Consider the following 23,375-nt stretch of genomic DNA (forward strand, 5'->3'; position numbering starts at 1 on the left):
TGAAAAAAAAATTGGCAATGTAAATTTTTTCCAATATCGTGCAGGCCTCTGGTAAAAACCTCAAACTTTTTGATCAAACACTCAAAACATGGCAAGACCACTCACACTCAAGACCACTTACAATATTAAAACACTTGGAAAATGGTTTAATGATGTTTTACAACAAAAGAAAACTGTACACTTACAGTAAAAGATTATCATCTTTATATATATATTTATAAAAAAAATCAAAAGAAAAAAAAATACAGCAGACAAATGCATCAAATCTACCATGTATCCTGATTCACATACTTATCATATTTCTACACAATCGTTCAGTTCTAAGCTACGGTGATGTAGCCTTATTAGAGTCCAGTCATAGAGGCATGTGTTCATAAAGTAACAGAGAGAGAGATAGAGAGTCACTGGAGTTCTGAGTCTGTAGTGATACCCAGTTATCCAACCAATCAGCGCATCACTGCAATACAGAAGTACAATCTACAGTATGTGACGGGTGGGGGTAGAGGGACGGGGGTAGAGGGACGGGGGTAGGATGGGTCTCAGGGCAAAGGGACACATTCCTCAAGCTTTAGCTGTAGGAAATGCGAATGACCAATGACCATTTACAGAACGGCTCGACTTTGAAGTCCAAGACTGAAGCAGTATGTACATGATCTTTTATTTTATTTTTTTTGTTTGTTTCAACCTTTTCCTATTTCTTTTTTTTGTCCTCTTTTCCTTTTTAAAAAGCAATGGTAACTTGGGCAGTGAAACTGATATCACATACATTGACACACCCAAAAACATATAAAAATACTATTTGTTTTAACCTACTAAGAGTAAGACAGTTTTCTGCAATTAACTCCATGCTGTGACAGAAAAAGAGCAATACATCCAACGAACGAGAAAGTTAAAATGACAAACTTTTGTTTTTTTGCTTCTTTTTTTTGTTTGTTTTTTGTTTCGTTTCAGTTTTCTTTAAGTATCTCAGAAAAATACCAAAATATACATCTAAGCTTTGGAATTACTGAGGTTAGGACTAAATGTCAGGGCTGGGATCTGTTCCTTAATACACACGCTGAAGGGGTGGAAGAGAAAGACGGAGAGAAAGAGAGAGAGAAATAGAACAAAAACAGAGAGGAATCTTTGGTATCTGCGTTTGTCAAACGTTTCATATTTGGATTTTTGCTTTGGGATAGAGCTTGTAACATCTGTCGGCCCTCGCGCTCGGAATAAAGCTGTCGCGCGAGGCGCCGAAGACCCATTTGGTTAAAGAGAGAGAGCTGCGTCGCGCAGACGCGGCCCCAGCGGCCTACAGGACAACGATGCATAGTTGCACAGCTGATCAGTCGAACTAAGAGAAAGAAAGAAAAAAAAGGGAACGAAAGATGATGGTGAGAAGTGTGGAGAAAAAACTGAGAAAGATATACAAACACAAAGCACTGAACATTAAAACTGAAATGATCAGACAACTCCGTCACTGCACGAGAGCGAACTCTGCGCTTTTTGTTTTTTGGTTGAGACGTTTTTACAGGTTACATTGTTACAGGTTTGCTTTGTTACAGCCGTAGAGACGTAGAAGAAGACAATGGGAGGACAGAGGACAGAACACAGAGGACAGAACGACGGTTCATCCTGAGCCGGTTGTGGAGAGTGCGCAGGACGTCCTTCGGTGTGTACTAACAAACATCACCCAGCCAACAAGGGGTTAACTTTTTTTTTTGTTTCCTTTTTTTAACAAGTCCTTTGGAGAAGCCTGCCCCTGTCCTTATGAGATCTCTGAGATCTCCTTCATGCCCTGACCCATGCTGAGTGTGTATGAATGTGAGAGAGAGAGAGAAAGAGAGAATGATGTTAAATCTGTAGCTAAAGGTAGGGCATCAGGAGAGACAGTTTAGTCCATACAATCACTTTTTGGAAGTCTTTGGTTACCACAGAGAGGGCGAGGGTCTAGCAGACTCAAAGAGAAAGAGAGAGAGAGAAACAAAGAACACTACATATTCTACATAATTACATATACACACAAAGAGAAATCCAAAGCAAACCCTGTATCTCTACAGTCATACAAAAATGACGTTAAAAGGAGACGATTGTCAAATCATAAAAAAGACAACAAAGACGAATGCTGAGGTGTCAAATAAATACAACAAACAAGCAAACAGTCCTATACGTTACCATTTTAACATTCATGAGCGTAATAAAATCTGCGTAGTGTCTTCAGAACAGTCGCTAGATCCTCCCCCGCACACTAAATGGACGTCTGCAGGCTTCTCCAGGACTGTTTCTCTTGTTTTAGTTTTTTTGGTTTTTATTTTAAGTTTTTCTTTTTTATTTAAGTAGATTAAAGCAAGTTTTTCGCTCTGTCTCGAGTTAGAAATGAGGTATACAACAGCTCCTTTACCCAGACCACCTAGCACTCCCATCTGGTGCACGGCCACTCATATTATTATCCTTTTTTAAACCCTTTTTTCTTTCCTTAGCAATGGACTCGAGGCCTACTGCAGCGAAACACAAGCTTACAAACCAACCAGGGCATCCAGCCATTCAGAGAGCAGAACAATCATCATAATAATCATCATCATCATCATCATCATCATCATCATCATCATCATCAACCCAAACGCTTGTTAAACCACTTCTCAACAACTAACGCTGCAAAAATAGATCTGCTGCAGAAGTGCTGAGCCCCACCGGTCCTGTAAAGGTCCATCCACGCAACACCACCTTAATATCACACAGGTTAAAGAGCAAGCATTACAGCATCACACACTTGCAGCCGAAGTGGTCGCCATTGCATCAGCCTGCTTTAATGCCGCACCAAACTTTTTTTCGTCTTTTTTTTTGTTTGCTTTCCTTCACAATTTTCATCCAAGCGATTCAGCTGAATTAATTCAGAGGAATTCTACTCTACAGAATGACCCATAAATGCGAACGCAAACGCACCACCACCACCACCACCACCACCAAGAACAAAGACAACCCCATTGGCCTACACAACAGCTGGAGTTGGGTTATTAATAAAGCTTTCTTTTTTTTTTTTTCCTCAGCAGGTTTCTGACCTGCTCAAGTCCCACCTAAATAGGTAGCAACATTTTAATGTCCAAACATCAGAAAAAAGAAAAATCAAAATGAAACAAAACAAAAAAGTCCAATACTCACAGCGTTATTCCAACGGTCGATATGCACAGAGTGAGTTAGACATACAAGCATGCTAGAATGCATCCACTTTCACTCACACACACACACACATACATACATACAAAAAAACAAACAAAAAAAAAACCTTGCACGCGCACACACTCGCGCTAACGTCTGCTACAATGCGTCAATCGTGTAGAAATAATAGTAAGGCATAAAATGATAAGGATAAGTTAATTTTGTTAAACTAAGAAAGCCAGTGATGCTGCTCCCTCATGCTATACACAAAGAAAAAATAATAATAATAATACAACAAACGAAAGGCAACAAAAGTAAATAAGTTCAAATGATTGTTAAAAACAACACAGCAAATCAAGTTCATAAAAAAAAAAAAAAAAGAAAACAGATTAAGATCAGGTGCTTTCGAGTCCTTTTCCCAAGCAACAGTAAAAGCTGGGAGCACCGAAGCACAGAGCAAGCCCCTCCCATTCAAACAAACAAATAAACAACAACGACAACAGCGACAACTGCGTCTCTCAGAGTGGGAGTGGCTCCATCGACGGCCGCCCCCCACATCCGAGGGGTGTGGTCTTCATTTTTGGTCTTGAGAGTTTCAGAATTCAGAATTACTATCATAAAAAGGAAGGTTTCTTTTTTTTGTAGCATTTTTTTCCTTTTTTTTTGTGAATAAGCATGACAAAACACTACATTCAATTTTGATAATAGTTCAAATATAAAATATGAGTATATTACATATGCGTTTATATATATATAGAATTTAGAAAACAAAAAAAAAAAACGAAAAGAAAAAAAAAAAGACAAGAAAACAAGAAAGAAAAGAAAAAGTTCTTTCTCTAATTCTATACGTCGTTCCTCAGATAAATATTTCAGTAACTTCTCATGGTCCCCGGCACCACCGGTCAACCACACTACTGCGTTAAAAACAAACCCAGATACATCAACTACACACAAAACTACAAGTCCCACGAGGCCATGCTGCAGCCTCGGGACAGAACCAGCGGAGTGAGCAGCAACGAGACATCAACCCAGCCGCAAAGACAAAGGCCTTTTTTTCAACTTTGGCAAGTAGGATATAATAAAATAATAGTAACTGGTTAACCTGGAGATACCCTATAGTAGTAGTACTTGAAATATAGCAGTAGTAGTTTGACTTGACATTATTCATTACATCTGTGTTTAGTTTTGTTTTTCCATGTTTTTACTAGAATGCATCTGCTGAGAATTTTGAAAAAACAACAAGAAAAAAGGAAATTAACAGCTCTTTTACATTCCGGAGTTACAGTCTGTTGGTGCCGTTTTGCTTAAAGTGAACCTTCCATTTAAGTGCTGATGAGGTAATAATTCAAATAAAAAAAAAAGAACAAATGAAAAAAGAAGATAAAAATACAACACGTTTTATATAAATGTGAATGAAATGACAGGACAGGTCAATAGTAACAGTTTCAAGATGGCATAGAGGGCAGTGAGGATGGAGAAAATGTTTATTAAAAAAAAGTAACCAAAATAACAAAGGAGCTAAGATAAATGAAAGTACATCATAAATACTGTATGTACAAACTTGGAATTTTGTGGGTTTTGTGTAGCATATGGTCTAGTTGAAGCACTTGTGCTCTAAAACGTAAAGCATTCACAGCTATTGCGCTTGCACACCAGAATCAATGATGCAATGATGCATCAGCAGCCTGAAGAACAGCCCGTTTCTAAAAATAAAATAAATAAGAAAATATGAGTCCTGACTGTACCTTTACTATATGACTATAGAACTGGTATAATGAAAGCTGAGAAGAAAACAGTGGTTTACACTTTCAGTATACCACACTTATGTACCGTTACTGCCCGGGCACCAGTGCTGCGCCAAGGTTAGAAATGCATGTGCATCCAAGAACCCAGAGGGTATGGCTGGGCAATGTAACTATTGATATATATTGTTGAGATGATAGACTGCGAAATTATTTCTGAATTAAAGTTAACAGTTCTCAGTAGATCTTTGGCCATAATCCACTTATTTCTACTATTAATCAACAACATGCAGTGCCTTGTTAACATAACACCTGTAGTCCGATTCTCTGGTCCGAATCAGTTGATGAATTTGTTTAGTTGGAGCAAGACCATTTTGCTCTCTCTGGGCTCCGGCAGCTGATGGCGAGCTGCATGAGCGGGACTCGAACCAGCAATCCCTCTATCATAGTGGCAGTGCTTTAGACCACTGGACCAATTAGCACTCCGAAACAAATCATTTCAACCAGACCAAACAGAGCTGGTGTGAAAACACCCTAAGGCTCATTTTCATATCAAATGTCATCAGTTTCAGCCACATTCATAAATTTTGGCACAACTTGTTCTTTTTTATTTGTCTATTTCATCTCGTATTGTGACATCATAATTGCATATTGTGACATGTCACATTGCCCAGCCATACCAGAGGGTAATCAAATATTGGAGAGATATTCAGTTGTGTTTTTTATTTATTTTATTTGAATTTTTTTGCATTCCACAGGTTTCCACTGTAGATGTTAGCTACAGTGTCGGCGTAATGAGTGTGTGAGTGGATTCCAGTGAAATCTACTGGGCGGGGTGCGATGCTTTAACGTCTTTAAAAAAAGTATGAGAAACCTAGAATGGACCTCAACAGCACTTACAGCACTCCTCAGACAAGTAGTCTTTGGATCACTATACATGTTGATATCATGGGCTACTTAGAAGAAAAAAAAAAGTCTGCACAAAGCTATACACACTTGATTTTAAAGCTGAACACACAGATCTTTTAGTATGCACGTTCACTAAAAGCCGTTGGTGTTTGGTAAAGAGGAGGAGTACGAGTAAGAGATGAGAACGTTTTATCAGTAGTGTAGAGTAGTGATAGTGTGGCCAGCGTCTCGCTGGACTCCACAGGCACAGCAGCTAGCGAGAAAAACGACTTTGGTTCAAGCTTTTACTTCATGGCTGAATTACATTGGTAAGAGGGTGGGGGAGACCGGCAAGACCGGCCTGCTAAAGCTCCGTACAAACGGTCCCAACCGGCCTCCATAGTGGATATTTCAGTCTACTTCAAACCAATCAAAACACAGCCTGCCATCTTACAACTACACAGGGATGGGGAGAGAAAAAGCCTAGAACACAAGAAAGAGCCTGTAAGGCAAACAAACGCACTGGCGACGCTTCCGTCCACTCACAACTACATCATCCAAATATATATTAACTTTATTACCAGAGGGAGAGCCACTGCTGCCTCCGCGTTCTCCCTCGCACCGACGAAGACCTCTCACCGACCACTTAGGAGGCGGCCAGGCTACTTTAGGGGTGGGAACGGGGGGGTTATGTCATCACTGCAGCATGTGGTCCTGACCGCCTCCGAACCTATACCAATACGAACCCCACCCTCCCCTATCCACTCAGGTTATTTGGTTAGCTGCACTGATGAGACAGAGCAGAGCAGGGAGAGCCATCTCGACTAAAATAAAAATAAAATAATAAAAAAAAAGAAGAAGTTTTTCGTCTTTGGAAATGATCTTTAAAATATTGCATTATCATCATATTTTCCTGTGGTCTACCAAGAGCCTCTCCGCTCATAAATATTTAGACTTACGCTACGCTACAATGGTATTATACAGCAACAGGTTTTTTTTTTTAACAAATATTTTTGGTATATCTTGACAGCGAGGTCTGTCAAAGGTCTCGGAAATAAAAAAAAAATAAAAAAAATAAAAAATAAAAAAAAAAAACACAACCTCTTCCTCAAAATGTGACGAATCCAGGCTGCAGACTGCAGTTCTCAAATCCAGTTTTTTTTGGTACAGGTACTGTGCACAAGTAGAAAAACAAACACCTTAAAAATTCGCCTGGACAGAGGACAGCCCCGCCATTCTGCCTAGTGAAACGTTCAGGTCGCCCACCACGCCTTCGGTGGAACTCCAGGACACTACACAGAACGCGCGCACACACACACCGCACGCAGCACACCGTGTCGGGAAGACCTTAAGAGGCAGACGGACTTTGGGATGAACACAGGTCACAGTCTAGACGACATCACACAGTCACACCACTAGTGTACAGTAGCACAACACTCCCTGGAGCTTTCAGTGCGTGATCTTTACAAGTGACCGAAGTCTACACAGCAAACCGTCACTCGCCCAGAAAGCGTCCTCTCTGCTGGACTGCTCCTGCAGTCCTTTAAAGCTATTAGTATTACTTAAATACACCCAACTCGGGGCTCTGCGTCAGACCCACACTTGAGTGCGCTTTAAAAAAAAAAAAAAGAAGAAGAAATCTGCTACCAAGTATTGATATTTTTTTTCTCGTTGTTAAAATCAGTGTTTTTCCAGACCGAGACTAGTCAAACGATTCCTTAAAGCAATGAAACCGTATATCGCAGCCACTTATTACTCCTTTAAAGCCTTGTAACCACAAGTGAGAATGACAGAAGTCTAAAGCTGTATTCGAGAAAAGACTTGATAGATATATATATATATATATATAAGATTTGATATGAACGTCCCAGAGGCCTGCAAAGCAGCACCTCTAACAGAATCGGTTCAAAGAGTGAGGTGTCGGACACCTTTCTTAGTAGTGATGATAATGAGGATCAAAACAAAGACGGTTAAATCTAATCAACAGTACACATTTTTGGTTAGGAGTGTTTAGGACCAAAAAAGGAATATGTATTCATAAAAAAAAAAAACAAAAAAAAAAAAGCTGAAAATTAAAGTGATGATGACAGTGAGGCGAGCTCACTCGGAGTGAACACACATCTTTGCAATACCAAGCAAGAGCGAGAGTGCAGACGAGGGGCAGTCCTGTTTCAGCTACCTTTTACACCAGGCTCTCTATTGGTAATGTCAACATTAGTGAAGGTTGTTACAAAAAGAAAAACAGGCAACAAGGTCCAAAAAAAGAAAGCACATCATTTGAAATAAAAAAAATTGTTAGAGGGGAAATATGAGTAAAATAAAACACTAAAATCATAATAATACGATAAAAACTCCTTGGAGTTTCTTTTTGGTGGTAGCAAAGGGATTAAATAATGATTGATGGAGAGAAGGAGAGGTAAGAAGAAGAAGAAGAAGAAGAAGAAAGAGAATGGGCGGAGCCTTCACTGGGCCTTGGAGGCGGTGGTGATTGTGGAGGCAGGCACGGTCGCCGTGGTGACGGCACTGTGGTGGGTGTCAGCGGCAACGTGCAGGTTGAGGGCTCCGGCAGCCCCCGCGGCCCCCCCGGCAGACACCAGGCTGACCGGGTTGCTGGTGAGCAGAGACAGGTTCTGGGGGTTGAGGAAAAGGGGCGCCGTCACCAGGTTGGGCGTGCTCCCTGCGCTGGCATTGGCGAACAGGAAGTTACCACTGCCATCTAGAGAGGTGATGGGCAGAGTCCCGCTAGAGGCCAAAGCTGTAGAGAATGAAGAAAAAGATACTCATATTGAAACATTTGGAAAATTGCAAAGGGTTTTTGTTTTTTCAACGACATATATTGTGAGCTGAGGCAGTGCTTCAGAGTCACCTGAAGACTCAAAACCCGAGAAAAACAGCAAAACAACAATAACAGACCCTTAAATTGGGCATTACGGCCTTTTAAAAGGTAAATAAGAGCGTTTTTCTGAAATTAAAAGCGTGATTTTGTCTGTAACTGGAAATATTTGCAAAACTGGAAATTAAGCTTTCGACAGGCCATCAGCCGTTGCGTTTACAAGCACGTGCCCAGCCATGTGGAGGCCACACGGTTACCTCGTGTTTACGCCTACTCACAAGTAGTGTAATCTGGACAGCTCAGACTATTAGAGCGGAGAACATCTGTTAATTCCTTATCTGAACACCATAATGGAACAAAATACATTTTTATGTTACAATAAATGGTCCCATTCAAACAGCATCAAAGCATTACTATTACTACAAATACAGGTGACTCAGAAGCGCCTGAAGCCATGCAGAGAAAAATGGAATAAAAACTGGTGTACTTGCCGCTCCACACACCTTGGATAGTGGCCAAGGTGCTGTTGCTCATCAGTGCCGGACTCAATGCGCTGCCCAGACCACCAGGAGCCAGACTCAGCAGAGCCCCACTAAACCATAAAAGCACACATACAAAAATTTTTTTTTTTTTTATATTTACACTCTGGCTATTAGGGTTGTGTATTGGCAAGAACCTGCTGATACTGATGATATGAATCACAAATCAATATATTGCAATATATTGTGATACTATATATACAGTTCTGGAAAAAATTAGGAGACCCCTTCAGTTTCTAAATCAGTATCTCTGATTTTGCTATTTATAGGTATATGTTTGAGCATGTTCTCCTCCCCCAGTCTTACACACTGCTTTTGGATAACTTTATGCCTTTACTCCTGGTGCAAATATTCAAGCAGTTCAGCTTGGTTTGGTGGCTTGTGATCATCCATCTCTTGATTAAATCAAAGAAACTCTTCTCATTTTTAAGTGTCTCTTATTTTTTTCCAGAGCTGTATATACTAAATTTTGATATATTTGATATATAGTCTTGCATCTTATAGTTTCCTGTGAGCAAAAAAAGCAAGCATTTCACTGCTTGTGGGATTTTAAAATAACATAAATAATATAAAAATACTCATCATATGCACTATAAGCATACAATCAAATTAAAACATTTTTGTTTGCCATCAGAACCATGTAATATAAAAACACAAATTGGCAGTCTGTCACCACTCAAATTAACTATAAAACTTTTTAAATTAATTAAAAACCATTACTGTAAATTTGTGATTTAAGAAAATTCCATACACATATTGATATGTCCTACACAAATAAAACTGCCATTTCTTTATCAAACTTACCCAGGAGTGAACTGTGAGGAGGCCATGAGACCTGGGCTAAGACCAGCCGCTGCAGCCATGGCGGCGATGCTGGCGCTGGTAGGCAGCTGAGCCGCCCCCTGCAGAGCAGCCGACAGACCCGGAGCCGCCACCATCACCTGACCGCTAGCCAGTGTGCTGGCCAGTGAGGACGGGGCCTGGGTCACCGTGGTTATCGGCTCCTGAGCCACCGAAGACTCAGACGAGGACGCATGCAGGGCGCTGGGGGAGGGGCTGAGTGAGGGAGAGGAGGTTGCCGTGCAGATGGCAGGAACCGTGGAGATGACCGATGCAGTGTTCATTGAGGGGGCGCCCACAGTAGTGCCTGAAAAAAGAAAGGAAAAAAAAAAGGACAGTACGGTGAATCAATACTCTTTTATATGACTGCAAATTACACAATTTATAAAATGAAAATTAATTTTTTAATAAAAAATGAATTCATGATTTTCCTTGCACCCTTTCAAACCCTGACTTCATTACAATGAACATCATATTCTTTTTTTTTTTACTGTTGTGCTTCATATAACACTAACTGAGACTAACTTCTGTTAATCAGAATAGAGCATGAGCCAGCTAGTGAACAAGTTATCAAAACAATAGTATGGCCCCGCCCACTTTACTAGGAAAAAACAGCAGCTCAGGCATTAAAGCGTGGCAGCACTCTAAAGCCAACAAGGCATTTTTCAATCACATTTTATGTGATTTAGACACTTTAATCATGTTATGATTGTGACATACAAAAGGTGATTATTAAACATAAAATAAAATTGTTAAACACAGGCTTCCAAAAAATAAATAAATACTTTCGTTAACTGGATGAAACTGGATTTAATATAATGGTATTAGTTTCTTCTTGAGTATGCAATGCAGGCAGAAAACAGCATTTTAATATTTTAAAATTACTGATACATAACTCAGGAAAGAAAGAGATAAATAATTATTGTACACTTTCTGTTAATCCTATAAATTTCATTTCAAACAAGTACATTCTTATCCTTAACAAAAATGGCCCAACAATCAGTGCTGTGTTTACACACGAACACACACAAAAAACAATTCATTCTCTCTGCATGCCATTTCCAGACATATTTTTGCAGTTTATCAGTGGAATTTTCAGGCTGTATTGGCCAAACAATATATCAGTCTGTTCCTCTATGCTAGACAATTCAGATGTCTAACAGTGCAGCTTACCAGTAAAGCCCATGCTGGAGACACTTGTGCTGGTGAGAGGCAAAACAGGATTTACAGTCAGTGTAGTCGGAGTGGTACTGGTCACAAGACTGGCGGTGGAAGGCGCCTAAAGTACATAAGAAGAAAAAAGGCTTTAAACCACAACAAACGGAAATGGAAAAATAAAGCAGAGATGAGTGATATTCTGTCAGGAGCAATTTCTCCAAAAAAAAAAAACAAAACAAAACAAAAAAAACAGTTGTTTAAGCCTGTAACGATGCAGCACGGTGAGAATGAATTATTACTATTATTAGCTAAATTAAAGAAGGATTATAAAATAACTGGCTATTCTCGTTAATGGGCTCCTCTTACAGTTGGGAAGTGTAATTTGCAATTTGAGCCTTTATAAAGAGACATGCTTTTTACATGCAGTTATTCAACGTAAAAAAAAAAGAAAAAAAAAGTGCACTAATGCAGTAGGGTAATATTCTCAGACTTTCTTTTTCACAAATATAGTGTGCAACACAGACAACCAGGCCTAACTATTATAATTTTTTTATAACTATTATTTTTGATTCTAAATATTTTATTTTAATAGTTTTGCATTATTACTTGTAACTCATTTTAATTTGTTTTTTTATTATTTATTATTACTATTATCATCAATAATACTTATTGTACTATGCAAGCTAGTTTTAGCTTAATTTGTACTTTATTAATCTCTTTTTAATCTTCTTTTTATCTTTATTACTTATCAGTTAATAAGTTTTACTTATATCTAATTGTATATTTTATTCACTGTTATTTTTTTCTTTTATTTAAAATGATTAAATGTAGTTATCATTCTCACTGGTATGTCAATCCCTGCTCTTGTAAATGCTCGGCTACATTGAAAATGAGGGTTGCCTTTAAATGTAATTACAAACCAAAATAAGGGCGGACTGATTAATTGATTATTATAACAACCACAGAGAAGGACCTATGAGATAAATTACATTTTTATACTTTCCACTCATTATTATTAAAAGTAAACAACCAGCAGTAAGAATTAAAGTATATTTATTCGTTTATCGTACCAGGGCTGTGGAGGTGGAGAAGATTGCTTTGATGGGGGTGCTGCCGGCACTGCCGCTGCTGGGTGGGTTGATCCTCTTCTCCTTCTGCCGGCGGTTGCAGAACCACACACGGATCACCTCCTTCTCCATGTTCAGCTGGTCGGCGATCATGGTGATCTCCTCAGAGGTAGGTTTTTGGTTCTGCTTGAAGAGGGCAAAGACACCACAAATGCCCTGTCAGCATGAGACAGTAAATGCAATTTCCTTTTTACTGTTATTGAGGACTTTTACTCAGTGGCTGCTGGTTTAATAATGTGACTACAAAATTGTCTTGTTTTGAACCAGTATGGATCTAACAGAAGATATCACTCACCTCCAGAAAGCTCTTTTCTAAGGCCACTCTGATGTTGGTCTCGATGCTGGTCCTCTTCTTGCGACGCCTGTTGAGGCCCTCCATGCCCAGCCCAGGGGAGCCCAAAGAGCTGGGGCTGGACAGGCCCTGTTCCGACGTCTGGTTCTCTGCACACACAGCGCGCACAAACACACCATAACGGATATAAGTACCTGAGGCTACTGTGAACTCCAGCATTGTTAGTTTGTTTCATTCGAAAAGTTAAGTAATTTGAACTTTCTCCTTTCACTTTAAACACTAATAATCCCCCAGACATGATCACTAAGAGATAAGAGATTTATAAAATAATTGATTAAATACAGTTTTAGGCCCCTTCCACAGTAAATAACACTGATGCAGGGTCAGAAATGACCTGACATGAGGAAAATCCTCCACCACAGACAGCTATGATAAGTATCTGCTCCATATCCTATCCAGCATTCTTCCCAACATACTAGGTCATCTGGCGCGGGAGGGGGAGGAGTCGAGACATACCTGCATCGTTGAGCCATTTCTCCAGCAGAGGCTTTAGCTTGCACATGTTTTTAAAGCTCAGGTTCAAGGCCTCAAAGCGAGAAATGGTGGTTTGGCTGAAGTCGTTTCCATAAAGCTTTCCCATAGCAAGGCCGACATCCCCCTATTGACGAAGTAGAAATCCATTAGAAACATTCTGTTGCAAGTAAGATAAGAACATATATTTTTACTGAGCATTGTGATATCAATATTTTTGTGATCTACAGATTCAGTTGACAACTGAACAATAAGTTTTACCCTAAAATTAAAAATTAAAAAGTGGAAAAATGCAATAAACTGGAATTTGGAATGGATATTTTAAAAATAGTTAGCAAAACCATTATTAACCTGACATCATCAATCTGGTCTTATCACTTTTTTTAAGGAATCGCAACACTGTAATAAATGATATTTAACAACCACATTAACCAAACTTTAGATGACACATTAGATGAGCCCTTAAAAGGAATAAGGGATTGAGTGAACATGAGTAAAAATGGAAGGTGGCTATTTATAAACTAATTTTAAAATGTTAAATATTTGATCATTTACATTTGATCTCCTGTAGCAAACTGCTCTGAAGTAGTGTTGCACAGTATACAAATACTAGAAAAGTATCTCAATTCTTCGTCATTAATAACACTAATTAAAAATACCCTATCGCCTTGTCGTCTTCCCAGCCTCACTTATTCCACTCCACACCCAACACATTGTGAAAGCTTTTCAAAGCATTCAAATGCCACAAAGATCACATGCTACTTCAGAAAATATCAGCAGATTTTCAAGTTTAAATGTCTATCAGCTTTTAGATGCCTTATTTTCCTTTTTTTTCTGCTTTTCAGCAATCAAATAAATCAAAACACAATTCATTGGTTATTTTTTTGTACTTTTTGATTCCAAACAGGACTGCACATGAAGGTTGGGCTAAAAGATTGTGTTCTTACTTGAAAAAAAAAATGCTTCATGTTTGATCTTCCATTATTCCATTAATTTCTGATGTTTTAGTTTTTTGCAGTGGTACCATTTCTGTATCATTATATAAAGATATTTAGGGAGGCATTGTATCAAAAGTCATAGTTTTGGTATTGTAACAATACTACTCTGCAGCAAACTATACTGTTACACATGATCTCTAATATTAGCCCGAAGCTAATGTTATTGTGCCTTGCCTTTTCAACCTTGTTTAAAACTGCATTAAAGGCCAAATGCCTCAAGCTGTGACTTGCTAATTCTGTATGCATGCATGCATGTGATTGTTCCATGGGTTTTGTGTGTTTGTAGTGGTTTACCTGAGTGAAGCCCAGTTTGATCCTCCTTTGTTTGAAGGTTTTGGCAAACTGCTCCAGCTCCTCCAGGTCACTGGGCTCCTCCAGGCTGGGAGTGTCCATGCGCTTTGGTGTTGTCTGGCTGTGAGGGAGGGTCTGGATGGGGGTAGCTGCTATCGTGCGCGTGGGTGTCGCGGGCTGAAACAGAAATCATACAGCCAAGTCAAGCCAAGATCAAGACTAATCTAGTTCTTTCTACTGATGTTTTATTAAACAGTCACATTTAATTTAAATAAACTTGAAATAAAATACTTTATATAATTTTAAGGGCATTTTATGACACCCTGTTTTTTTTACGTTTTGTGGTTTTCTGACCTGGGTGGTGAGGGTGATGCTTGGCTGAGTCTGCAGGAGGTTGGCTTGGCTTTGAGGTAGTTGAGTTAGAAGATTCTGGGCTTGCAGGAGGCCTGTTGAAAACATGCAGAAAAAGAAAGATGTTTTATAAAAGCCAGCAATAGCCATAACAGGCCAAACGCATAAAACACAGGGCCTAGGTAGAGAACTGGAAGGAAGGAGTGCTCACTCTGCTGGCCATGCGGCGTCTGCGAGATGATGAACTGTGCCGGCTGCAGCTGAGTGGCGATGGGGTGGCCTGGCTGCACCAGTACAAACTGCTGAAGGTTGAGGTTCTGCTGCTGCTGCTGCAGCTGCTGCAACTGCTGTGGGACACAGAGGGGAAAAAAACGTTGCTCACATATACTGAACATATTAAAAATACTATCTATCTATCTGTTCACGACTGCAGACTTTAGTCTATATTAAAAGTGTTAACCAGACTGTTTGTTCTTGAACTTGTTACTCAGATAAAATCACTTCTGCTCTGATTGGCTGCCCTGTGTTGTGCCTCAACTCTTTGTTGTATTACTGTAGAGAAGAATAGTGTGTTATTGGTTCAGTACCCTCATGCACCATGTTTCCACTAGACTGCTGTAACCATCACTGCTGCATGCTGATTTAATGCTCTGATCACAGCTTGAGCAAGCTGAGATATGCAAAAAAAAAAAATACAATTTAAAAGTGGGCTTGGAACCAAAATTGTCACTGGTTTAATTCTCTTGACTGTCAAACTCCACTTTCAACTTTTTCCTACATTGTAAAATAATAAGTTAAAAAATCCCAAATACTCTGTTAACTTGCGGTTTCTGAGCCTTGGTAACTCTGACAAACTTATCCTGTGGAACAGAGGGAATTTTTGCTCTTCCTTTCGTGGGGCGGTGTAGATGAGTGCCAGTTCCATCACTTGAGGATACTTTCAAAGTTCTTGAAATGTTTCAGATTGACTAACTTTTTTTTTTACTTAGTTGAGGAGTTCTTGTCATAACATGGATTAGAACATTACTCAAATAGAGCTATTCACTGTATACCAACTCTACCTCTTTACAACTTTATAAGTGATGCTCTCAAACACATTAAGAGGCAAAATGTGATAAGCTTTCAATTAAGCAAGAGGTGCTTCTTTGTTGAATCTAAAATATAAAATATATTTTGTATTGTTTAAGACTTTTTTTGTTTAGTAAATAATTCCATATTTTTTTTTCTTTAGTATTAATCTATAATGTAGAAAATTTTTAAATAATGAAAAACCACAGAATTTAAACTGTGTTCAAACTTTTGCCTGGTACTGTACACTTTTAAGCACAATACCTATTCACAGCAATTTCTCTATTGTACCAAATAATTTAGTAATTATTCATTAATTATCATGATAACCTGGTAACTAATAAACACCAGAACATCCTATTAGATTCTGGTGACTGCGACTGTGTATTGTATACAGCTGTGGTGGGGGTCTTACGGGTGCGATCTGGATGGGCTGGGAGAGGGGGATCTGTGTGATGGGTGTGGCAGCGGATGCGGAGATGCTGGCTCCTGTGGTGCTGCTCTGCTGGCTGGCTGAGTGCTGCTGCACAGCTGCAGCTAACAGCTGTGCCTGAGCCTGCTGCAACAGCAACTGCTGCTGTGCTGGGGTCAGAGTCAACTACAGACAGATAAACAGAAAGAAAAGAAGGGAAAAAGAAGAATCTCAGCATTAAAGTCAGTCACACTGAACAGACGACCGCACATATACATTTATAATAGTTACAAGATGAAGGACAAATCAGTAAACGACCCTATAACTTACAACAATAACTCTGCCTTTTCCATGACACAGATCTCAAGTTTTACATGCTCCACTTCAAACATGCACTCCCCTTATACACTCCCAAAACTGAGCAATATTTTACCAATGTCCAAAACCAAGGCCTTCCTTGTAAAAGACAAGTGCATTTAAGTATATACAGCTCTGGAAAAAGTAAGAGACTACAGAAGCCATCAAACCAAGCTAAACTGCTTGATTTTTGCACCAGGAGTGGTATAAAGTTATCCCAAAGCAGTGTGTAAGACTGGTGGAGGAGAACATGATGCCAAGATGCATGAAAACTGTGATTAAAAAACAGGGTTATTCCACCAAATATTGATTTGTGAACTTCTAAAACTTTATGAATATGAACTTGTTTTCTTTGCATTATTTAAGATTTGAAAGCTCTGCATCTTTTTTGTTATTTTGTTATACTTATTTGTTATTTGTTATTTTAGGTATACCTAACATAGAAAAGTACATACTTACAACATTAAAATGAATACATACTAAAAAACATATTAAAAATGTACAATTTAAGTATATCTCAATTGTAATTAAGATATATTTAAATGCAACATAAAAGCATTTTGCTATATTATGAATTGAGTGAGAATTAAAACTTTGCACTGTATAATAGACAGAGTGTGTTTGTTGAGAATTCAACCATTGTTCGTGCAGCCAGCCCAGCATTAGGGGACATCTCAAAATTACCAGAAGTATTTGTTTTCACAATCATCATGCCTGTATGCCTGTAAGCATTTTGCTGACACTTCCAATGCCCAAATCATTTTACAGACTAATTTTACTACTAATAATAATAAAAAGAAGAAAAAGAAGAATAATAGTAGTGGAGAAATGTTATGGTAATTTTTAGACTGGCCCTAAACATTATAATCTGCATTATTTTTCCACTGTGGTATGTATGTTACATTACATTATTTTAAAAGTTTTATTATTTACATTTACGAAAGTCTTGGTAGGTTTACAAAGCTGTTTACAAAAATACAAAAAAAGTTTTTGTTGTTTCTACTTTTGTTTGAAATTGTTAAAATATTTATACAAAATAAAACCTTAACCTTTAATTCGACTGCAGTAGGATATAATTGAAATTAATTAATTAATGATTTTTATCATAGTTTTGTCATATCATCAGTAATATTATTATTCTAAAAACTAAACCCTGAAATATTGTGTATTAAATATATTACTTTCAGCTCATAATCACCCACCGTTCGCAATAACTCTATTGACAGTCAGAAGGCGCCGGCCTGATTTGATCGGTATGACGCATCACTCTGAGGACTTATGGATGACAGTAACAGACTTGAGGCTCGACACAGAATGAATACATGTGCATGACCGACATACTGATAAACATGCAATAAATAAATAAATAAAAACAATGCCAGCATACCAACAACTGATGCTGAAGGCCAACAATACAGCCCAATTCAGGACTCATCACTGTCTCACACAATACAGAGCAAGACCTGCATTTCAAATAGGGGCCGACCGATACGCTGGTTTACTGATAATATCAGGAGACATTGAGATCAGGATCTGTGGTGGATTTATCAGCAAAATAAATACCTGCCAATACTTCTCTATATGGTAAAACTAACAAATAATCTATTCTGATAAAACTTCTATTATCCTGTGCTTTTATTGAATACAGTAACAGGACAATAAGCTGACTCACAAACATAAAAACAGCTGCATTTAAAATAAAAAAAAAACACAAAAAAAACTAACATTTCTGTTAAATTTCATGGTCTACATTTATAAAAAGTTTGACTGTTTAACTATTTGATTGACTGACTATTTGGTGACTATTTAATTGACTGTACATGTTTGATTTATTAAAACCGCAACGTTTAAAGCAACATTAGGAGATATTTTCATCTTAAAATAATATCTTAACCATGACACAGTCTTCCTTTTTTGTATTTACTGCATAGGAGTAAAAGTGAATTACACTACCTAACTGTAGGGGGAGCTACAGAACAAAGAAACCCTATAGTTCAGTAATGCTGCTTTAAAATTTGACTCAAATAAAAAAAAAAAAAGTTATTAACTTCATATAATCAGTACCATAGTCATATCGGTCGGGCTCTAAACACAAGTTTTTTTTTTCTTATTTATCAGGACTTTTGGGACAGAGATGTCCAGCATCCTGCAATCTAAGGCAATCTGCTATACACAAACTGCACCATCACGACATAGAGTAAAGAGTGGCTCTGATGGACGGTGGCAGTATGGTATGAGGGGACGTGATGATGGTGACAGCAAGCGTGCATGGAGACCCTCTGTGCAGGCAGCGTGCCACTTACTCCAGCTATCTGCCCCCCGGCCAACATGAGCTGAGTCTGGGTCAGCGCACCCTGCTGGCTGGAGGCTGGAAGCTCAGCCGAATCCTCTGACTTACACTGAAGACAGAACACAGAGCACGGTCAGGATCGGGTCAGGGTCAGGGCTAGGGTCAGGGTTAGGGTTAGGGTCAGGGTCAGGATCAGGGCCCAGGACACAGACCTCTCACAAAATTAGAGCAGAGGACACTCCAGACAAGGGACAATGTTCATCACCCACCATGTTCAAGCACAAAGGGGCAAGATAAAGAAAAAAGAGAGAGGAAAAGAAAAGAATTTTAAAAATATATAAAAAGTATAGACAGAAAAAGAGGAAGGAGAGGATGAAAGGATGAAAGAGAGGTGAGAGAAATGAGGAGAGAGAAAGCGAGGGAGCGAGAGAGAGTTCATGGAAGATGAGAAAGGAGGGAGAAAGAGGGAATGTAAATTGATAAACTAGTATGAGTGAGAGAGAGAAAGAAAGAGAGAGAGAGAGAGACAGACAGACAGACAAAGCGACAGAGAAAGAAAATATGAGAGTGTAAAAAAGTATATGGGAGAAAAGAGAAAGGTAGAAACTAGGATTTATTAATATAAATTCTAAATGACAGAAATAGAAAATGGGATGAGACTAAAAGTGAGAAATAAGGCATGAGTCATGAGTTGAGGAAAAATGAGGGAACAGGGGGAAAATGAGGACAGAGGAACAAGGAGTGGAGAGAGAAATAAAAGTTGAGAGAAGTGAGGTGAGAATGCGAATGAATAAAGATGAAAAAAAGAAAATGAAGACACGGATAAGACCAAGAGAAAAAATAAGGGATGAGAGAGTAATGAGGACAGAGAAAGTGAGAGAAGGGATAAATGAGGGGAGACATGAGATGAGAGAAAAATGAGAAGAGGAAGGCAGACGAGAGGGGAAAAAAAAGATTAGAGAGAAAAGAGAAATAAAAATATAAGAGAAGTGAAGAGGGAGCTGAGAAAAAAGAAAAAAAAAAAGAGCTAGAGAAAATGAAAGAGAAAGATAAAAATGAGGACGAGAAACAAAAAGAGATAAATGAGAAAATGGAGAAATGAGGAGAAAGAAGAGAGAACTTAGGCTGGAGAAGAGTTTGCTTTAATGGTCGTGGTGATAAAAATACTCTGCAGTCCTCTGAGAGTTGAAGGGAAGGGGAGGGGGTGGGGTATGTTAATTAAAGAAACGGTTATGCAGTGCATGCAAATTCTGCATAGATTTGCATATTCTCCACCATCTGTTTCCGAGCAACTGCGGCGCACCTAATTAGCATATGGGCACAATTAATTTCCCTTGTAAAAAGGAGATAGCAACATTGCTTTTTCCCTGCTCGCATGTCTGTGCAGCTCCAATCTTTACACTTTCAACACACACACACACAAACACACACACACACAGCTCATTGTCCTTCATCTGAACGCAGAGAGCGATCACAGCGATCTTATTAATGTGCAGAGTTGGTAGCAGTCATTCACGGGTATGATAATAACAGAGCGGGTCAGACAGCGGTTTAGCCACTCAGACAGGATGCATCATGTCAGGAGAGAACAATGACCCTGGGGACATCGCTACATTCCTATAGGTCTCGGTGTGTACCGTGTGTGTGTGTGTGTGTGTGTGTGCGTGCGTGTGTAAGCATGTGCCCGATTGCCCTACAGTTACAGAACTTATACTGTTGTTAAACCGCCAGAACCTGTGAAAGAACAATGTTGTGAATGTTCCTACACAGAGTAATAAAAGGACAAAAGGAAGAATGAGAGCGAGAGCACAGGAGCGAGAGAGTGAGAAAGAACGAGAGAAGGCATGACAGAAGGGGGGGGAGGGGGGGGGGCTGTACCTGTTGGAGCAGGGCCTGTGCGTGTGCATTGGTGATTGCGTTTGTTGTTTGCACCGTCTGCCTCTGAAAGTCCAGTCCGTTTGTTTGGGCACCTGGAGGGAGAGAAAGAGGCAGCAGCTCAATGGACTGTAGTCATAAAAAAAACCCTTTCAACTGACACAGCAGAGCTCTCTTTTTTAGAAACAGCAGAGGCTTTCAGAGATAAATATGCAGAGACTTTCCCCACTATTACCCTTTCACACATCCTCAGATCACCACACCTAGTCCTGTATTCAAAATCACTATGATGGCACAAGTGGCAATGTGACGCGATATGAGGCATTTCATTCATTAAAACTGTTTAAAACACCTTAACTATGCTCTAAGGCTAAGTTCTTCAATTCTGGTCCTGGTGCTCTTCATGCTCTGCAAATGTATGGCCTAATGGCACTCTAAAATGGCATGTCTAATCTTAAAAAAAAAAAAAAAAACTTCTGATGTTTGGTCATGTGTTTGCATAGATATTCACGTGCTACAGAGGCAATGACACATCATTCAGATGCAGGTCCTTCTTCGAATCTTTTAGTCATGCCAAGTGCCTGCACTGTCTCTAGTGTCTTTGGGCTTTGCGTTAACTTTTGTGAACAATTTTTTCCCCAAATTTGGAAGGCACTAAGAGGGTAAAGGCAAAAAGTGGAATCAGCCACCTCCTCTTTCCAAACTGCCTCATATGCAGCTTTACTAACATGCTAAGAGGAAAGCGAAGCTACCCACCTCTGACGACTCATCTAAAAGATGCCTGTGCTGACCAACATCACACTAGAAGTGATGTGGGAAGAGAGCGTCATCAACCCACCCAGAAAGAACAAGGCCAATTGTGCTCTCTCAGACTCTGGCTGCTGATGGCTAGCAGCATAGCCTGGGTTTTTGAGCCCAGATCTTTCACTCAAACTGGCAGGTCTTTAGTCCTTAGTCTATTGGACCAATCAGAGCCCCATGCAAATGCCCAGGTACAAGCAAGAAGATCATTAGCCCTACTCCAGAGAGTTAGGAATTAGGCTACGAGAACATGTTCTGTTTTTTGTAAATGAGATGTGCTAAATGTTACAATTGTTTTTATTTAAAGAATATCCACATTCTAAACCAGTGGTCACCAATTGTGTAACTGCAAATCCAACTTCCTGCACAATTACACATGATGGAAAGCTTTTACACCAGTGGTCACCAATCCTTCCCCTACAGACCTACCTTCCAGCACAAATACACATGATGGACATGGATTTTTATACAATTGGTCACAAACCATGGCCATGGAGGCCTACCTTCATGCACACTTAAGGCTGGTTGATGCTTTTATACTGAGTCAAAGCGCTGTCTACAGCATCGCCTGCATGAGTGTCCTACACCAGTGCCCACATTTATACTTGAGCATTCAGAGTCTGTGACTCTGTGTCGCTCTGCAGTTTAAGCTGTGAAGGAAGGAATGTGTGGGTGAGAACATAAGGCTCAGCAGACCAATCACAGTTGCTGCTGTCTACTTCTTGTAGCTCAAATTCCAGAGGAGGTGCACCTCAGGCGTTCATACTTTTACATATTATATTAGGTTTGCTGCATAAGTATAAGTTGGCCTTTACTTATGATGGAAAGGTTTAATACCAATGGTAACCAATCCTGCCTTGGAGATCTATCTTCTTGCAGAATTGCACATGAAAGTGGTCAACAACCCTGCTTCTGGAGATCTACTTTCCTGCAGAATTCCACAAGAACTAAAGGCTCCATACCAGTGGTCTCAAGCCACAGTCTTAGAAATGTACCTTGCAACAGAATTACACATGCTTGAAATGTTTTACATCAATGATCACAAACCTTAGTCCTGGTGATCTACCTTCTCGCAGAATTCCCCATGACTAAAAGGATTTATACCTGTGAACACCAACCAAGGTAATGAAAATCTATTTTCTGCAGAATTACAGATAATAGAAAGGGTTTATATATGTTGACACCAACCAGACTCCTAGAGATTCACTTTCCTGCAGAATTCAACAGGATGGAAAAATACTAAACCAGTGGTCACAAACCTAGCTTTTGGAGATCTACCTTTATTAAGCTTTTACATCAGTGGTCCCCAACTTGGATTGTCACTGGATATGAACCTTCCTGCAGAGTTCCCCATGATGGAAATGTTTTAAACCAGTCGTCTTCAATCCTTAGCCTTAAGATCCACTTTCATACAGAATTACAAATAATAGAAAGTGTGTATTTAAGTTGACACATCGCAGACTCCTATGTGGTCACACCAGTGGTCACCAAGCTTGCCCCTTAATATCAACCTTTCAGCAGAATTCCCCATAATGGAAATGTTTAATACCAATGGTGACCTAACCTACACAATTAAAAAAAATGGAAGCCAACCACAGATCTACATATCTACTTTCTTGCAGAATGTATCTCCAGAAGAGGACTTTTTATTTGTATAAAGAAACATTTAGAGTTGTTTATATAGTCAAACATGCACAAATCACTTCACGAAACATGCGGGGGTTAAAAACCAAGTGAACCGTGAGCTTGTCGAGTGGCCAGGTAACTCACCTGTGTTTCCGTCCCCACTCTCCATTGCACATTTACTTGTTTCTGACGGATTACTCATTCTAGAATCTGCAAGAGAC

The 23,375-nt window shown here is 39.3% G+C and overlaps 1 protein-coding gene across 10 annotated transcripts in view; it reads right to left on the minus strand.

Moving 5' to 3' along the window:
* Window positions 1-117: 117 nt before the first annotated feature.
* The window catches only part of pou2f1b (POU class 2 homeobox 1b), a 34,805-nt gene continuing 11,547 nt past the window's right edge, over window positions 118-23,375 (minus strand). Inside the window, exons 2-15 of one of the 10 annotated variants that reach the window (XM_049485086.1) lie at window positions 23,299-23,364; window positions 20,731-20,822; window positions 18,866-18,961; window positions 16,209-16,391; window positions 14,937-15,072; window positions 14,729-14,820; window positions 14,378-14,551; window positions 13,071-13,212; window positions 12,558-12,703; window positions 12,206-12,385; window positions 11,151-11,256; window positions 9,942-10,284; window positions 9,102-9,190; window positions 118-8,520 (exon numbers count right to left, since the gene is read on the minus strand). In XM_049485086.1, the coding sequence (XP_049341043.1) occupies window positions 8,228-8,520; window positions 9,102-9,190; window positions 9,942-10,284; window positions 11,151-11,256; window positions 12,206-12,385; window positions 12,558-12,703; window positions 13,071-13,212; window positions 14,378-14,551; window positions 14,729-14,820; window positions 14,937-15,072; window positions 16,209-16,391; window positions 18,866-18,961; window positions 20,731-20,822; window positions 23,299-23,364 (2,138 nt within the window). In that variant the 3' untranslated portion in view covers window positions 118-8,227. Of the gene's footprint in view, window positions 8,521-9,089; window positions 9,191-9,941; window positions 10,285-11,150; window positions 11,257-12,205; window positions 12,389-12,557; window positions 12,704-13,070; window positions 13,213-14,377; window positions 14,552-14,728; window positions 14,821-14,936; window positions 15,073-16,208; window positions 16,392-18,865; window positions 18,962-20,730; window positions 20,823-23,298; window positions 23,365-23,375 lie in introns of all 10 variants that reach the window. The other 9 variants (XM_049485084.1, XM_049485083.1, XM_049485085.1 and 6 more) reach the window with 9 other exon arrangements.

This window comes from Astyanax mexicanus, chromosome 11 (assembly GCF_023375975.1).
Source record: "Astyanax mexicanus isolate ESR-SI-001 chromosome 11, AstMex3_surface, whole genome shotgun sequence".
Lineage (NCBI taxonomy): Eukaryota > Metazoa > Chordata > Actinopteri > Characiformes > Acestrorhamphidae > Astyanax > Astyanax mexicanus.